Source organism: Myotis davidii, unplaced genomic scaffold (genome assembly GCF_000327345.1).
Source record: "Myotis davidii unplaced genomic scaffold, ASM32734v1 scaffold1065, whole genome shotgun sequence".
Classification (NCBI taxonomy): domain Eukaryota; kingdom Metazoa; phylum Chordata; class Mammalia; order Chiroptera; family Vespertilionidae; genus Myotis; species Myotis davidii.
In genome coordinates, this window is record NW_006297281.1 from 378985 (window position 1) to 382280 (window position 3296).

General features: G+C 38.0%; 1 protein-coding gene across 6 annotated transcripts in view; it reads left to right on the top strand.

Annotated features, from left to right (window-relative positions):
• The window catches only part of MGAT4A (mannosyl (alpha-1,3-)-glycoprotein beta-1,4-N-acetylglucosaminyltransferase, isozyme A), a 121003-nt gene that overhangs the window by 91588 nt on the left and 26119 nt on the right, over nucleotides 1–3296 (top strand). For all 6 annotated transcript variants that reach the window (XM_015570034.1, XM_015570033.1, XM_006773042.2 and 3 more), the window contains one exon: nucleotides 580–710. In XM_015570034.1, the coding sequence (XP_015425520.1) occupies nucleotides 580–710 (131 nt within the window). The remainder of the gene's footprint in view (nucleotides 1–579; nucleotides 711–3296) is intronic.

Here is a 3296-nt window from a genome sequence, read left to right on the forward strand (position 1 = left end):
ATTCTGGGATTTATTTACCTTCTATAGCTGTCACTGGAGCTGAGAGCCAGCTCCAGCTCTGAGGCCGTGGCTGGCTGAAAGCAGGTATCTGGGTTTGTTTAGCTTCTATAATTGAAACTGTTGCCATCAGGCAGGAGAGGCTCCCACCACCACCGCTGTACTGGCAGCCTTCTATAATTGCAACATTGTTGCATCCGGAGCTCAGAGCTGAGCCACGGCAGATGGGGAACCTTGGCTTCCTCCATCACTGGAGCAAGCAAGCCTCATGTTCACTTCAGCTGCGTGGCTGCTGGCTGCCATCTTTGTTGGCATTTAATTTGCATATCCTGCTGATTAGCCAATGGGAAGTGTAGTGGAGGTATGGTTAATTACCATGTTTGTCTATTATTAGATAGGATGATAGCTCCATGTTGACCCAAAGCAAGTTTGTTGTGATAAGACAAGTGGGGACATTATTCATAATGACTCGTAGTTGAAAGAGCACCATGAGTTAGTTATTTGTTGTGTAGGTTTACCTGATGTACGCCATATGCATGCTTGGCTTCTTTATTACCGCCGTTGACTGGAATATCTTTTCAGGTAAAATGTTTCAAGCGCCAGACCTCACTCTGATTGTGGAATTCATATTTATGTTCTATAAGGAGAAGCCCATTGATTGGCTCTTGGACCACATTCTTTGGGTGAAAGTCTGCAACCCTGAAAAAGATGCGGTAAGTTAATTTCCTATGAGGTGGAAGAAGCTTCTTTTCTATATTTCATGAAAGTGACTTTTAGAGAGCTAGATTTTATGAATGAACAGTTAAATAGGTGTTTCCACTTAACATTTTGAGTGCTTGCCTTCTTTCTTGAACTGCAAAAGTTTCAGTAATGGAGTGACTTTTAAGTAGTAGCTGGAAAGTCCAATGAATAAGTTAAGTCCACTTTTCAGTTCTGATCAGTGTGTCTCGTGTCTTTAGGCTCTGCTGTCTCATTGCTGTTGGCTGCAGGTGTGGATCGTATCTGTCCTCTGTGGGCTATTTAAATTTTCTTCAGATTCTCTGTCAGCTTTCTTTTTTCAAATACTTCAGGGACAATATCAGACTCCTACACACCTGGAAATAAGGAATAACATAGAAGTGCTATTTTACACCAAAATAATGGCAGGTCACAAAAGTACCTTTCAGTTTATTACTTGGAAGAAACCAATGTTCACACTCACATGCTGACCTTTTTGGTGGCGATAAGTGAACGATGACTTTTGCTTTGATTATTCAAACATCAAGTTACTTCCTTAGAAATCTTATTGCAAAAATTAATTTGATGTTTTTCTTGTCCAATTTGAATTGTACCTCTGAAAAAGCAAATTTTTATTCGGTGTAAGCATACATAAAATATGGGTGTACATTCTCAAAAATGAATAAGTAAATTGTGACATGTAATGACACGAACTATTTAGTAAAAGCATATATTATATTGTTGACTTAATATTCATTCTAACAAATAGACATTTAATTTAATTTGATTTTATGACCTTATATTCCCTAGAATAGTTTTATCATGCTATCTTCCAATGCACTTTTAGGACATTATCTTCTGTAGCTATCACTGCATTCATTCCATGATGTAAGGCCTTCCCTGTGTTTTCTTCGTGAATTACAGGAATTTTTATTATAGGATAAAAAGTTTAATGCCATCTTTTCACTCCTAAAATTGCTTGCATTTATTTGGTCCTGTGCAGTTTAATCTAATATGTGGCTAGGTTCTAAAGTAAGCCCTTGAGGTTAAAATTTCTGATAGTAAAAATTAAAACGGTGAAAACCCTTTAAATCACCGGTGCATTAAGTCCACAGCCCTTTGGCGAGTTATATCTATTCTTTCACTCCTTGGCCACATTTCTCTGAGGTCCGTACTTCTTCAGTTGCTTCCACTAGACGTCAGAGAAGCTGCCACACATACTTGCTGGTATCTGGAATGGCCTCTTTCAAACCCTTCAAAGCAATCTCACATTTTTTCCAAAGGCTCATTGACCGGCTCTGACTTTTCTGGCCCACATGTGTCCGTTGCCTGTTGAGTGTTTGGCTCAGCCTCAGGCCCTGTTGGTTCTCCTCCACTCCCTTTGTTCTTTCCCTCCCGTCTCCCTCTCCTTCCACTTGAGTAGTTGAATTTGTGTGAATAAAATATACTCCTTCACTTCTGTTCTAGTGTTAGCAATAATGTTCACCTCTTGTTTAAATTCAATAAGCCAGTCAATGTGGAAAGGTTGGTGAATTTTGAAATATATTTGGTGTTACAATTCACACCTCTTACTCATAATGCAATTTATGATGGAATTTTTTGTGTGTATCACAAATATGAGGAGCAGTGGTTCCCCCCAAAATCAGGCCTTTTAATACCCAGTAAATTATTGGAGGTCTTTCAAAGTGGAAATGTTTTATAAATGTCTTTTTAAACATGTTCTTGACCTAAAACTTATAAAAAGTCATTGAAAATGAAGAGTTAATGAAAGCATGACCAGCTGGCTGTGGCTGATTTGAAGCTCCAAACTAACACCCATTGAGAGCCCTGCTGGCATCTCGCATCTCGCACTCTGATCAGTTTGACGTCAGGTTGATCTGAAGTCTAAGCTCCGAGGCACTTTGAGTTGGAACATAGATATCCTTAACTGTGCTGAGATAGATGTATCAGTGTCACTTTTCATATCGCTTACTTGCTTATAGCCAAGTTATTGCCTTACATTTTCAAATTGCTTTCATGCAACCAAATGTCCCTTTAATTACTTGCAAATTCTTAATTATATTACCACCTTGTATATTTTGTCTATTTGACCCAAACCTTTAGTATATAGTTTGCACATTTTAATATTTTTGCTTTTTAGAAATTTATTTTATTAATCCAGATTTGTCATTTATATGTCTTTTTCGTGTTGTTTTTTTTTTAAATCTATTCTTGAGATTATTATAGATGCTCGCTCTCTTCTTCTGGAACCCCCATAATTTGGTTCCCACCCCACCCCAGGCCCTCTCCACCCTATTGTCTATGTCCATATGTACTGCATACATGCATATAAGATCTTTGTCTAATCTCTTCCGGCACCCCCCACACCCCCTTCCCTCTGAGAATCGTCAGTCTGCTCCATGCCCCTGAGTCTATTCCATTCATCAATTTATTCTGTTCATCAGATTCATTATTCATTTGATTTTTAGATTCACTTGTTGATAGGTATATATTTGTTGTCACTTTGTTCATAATTTTTTATCTTTACCTTTTTCTTCTTCTTCCTTTTCTTAGAGAATACCCTTCAACATTTCATATAATAC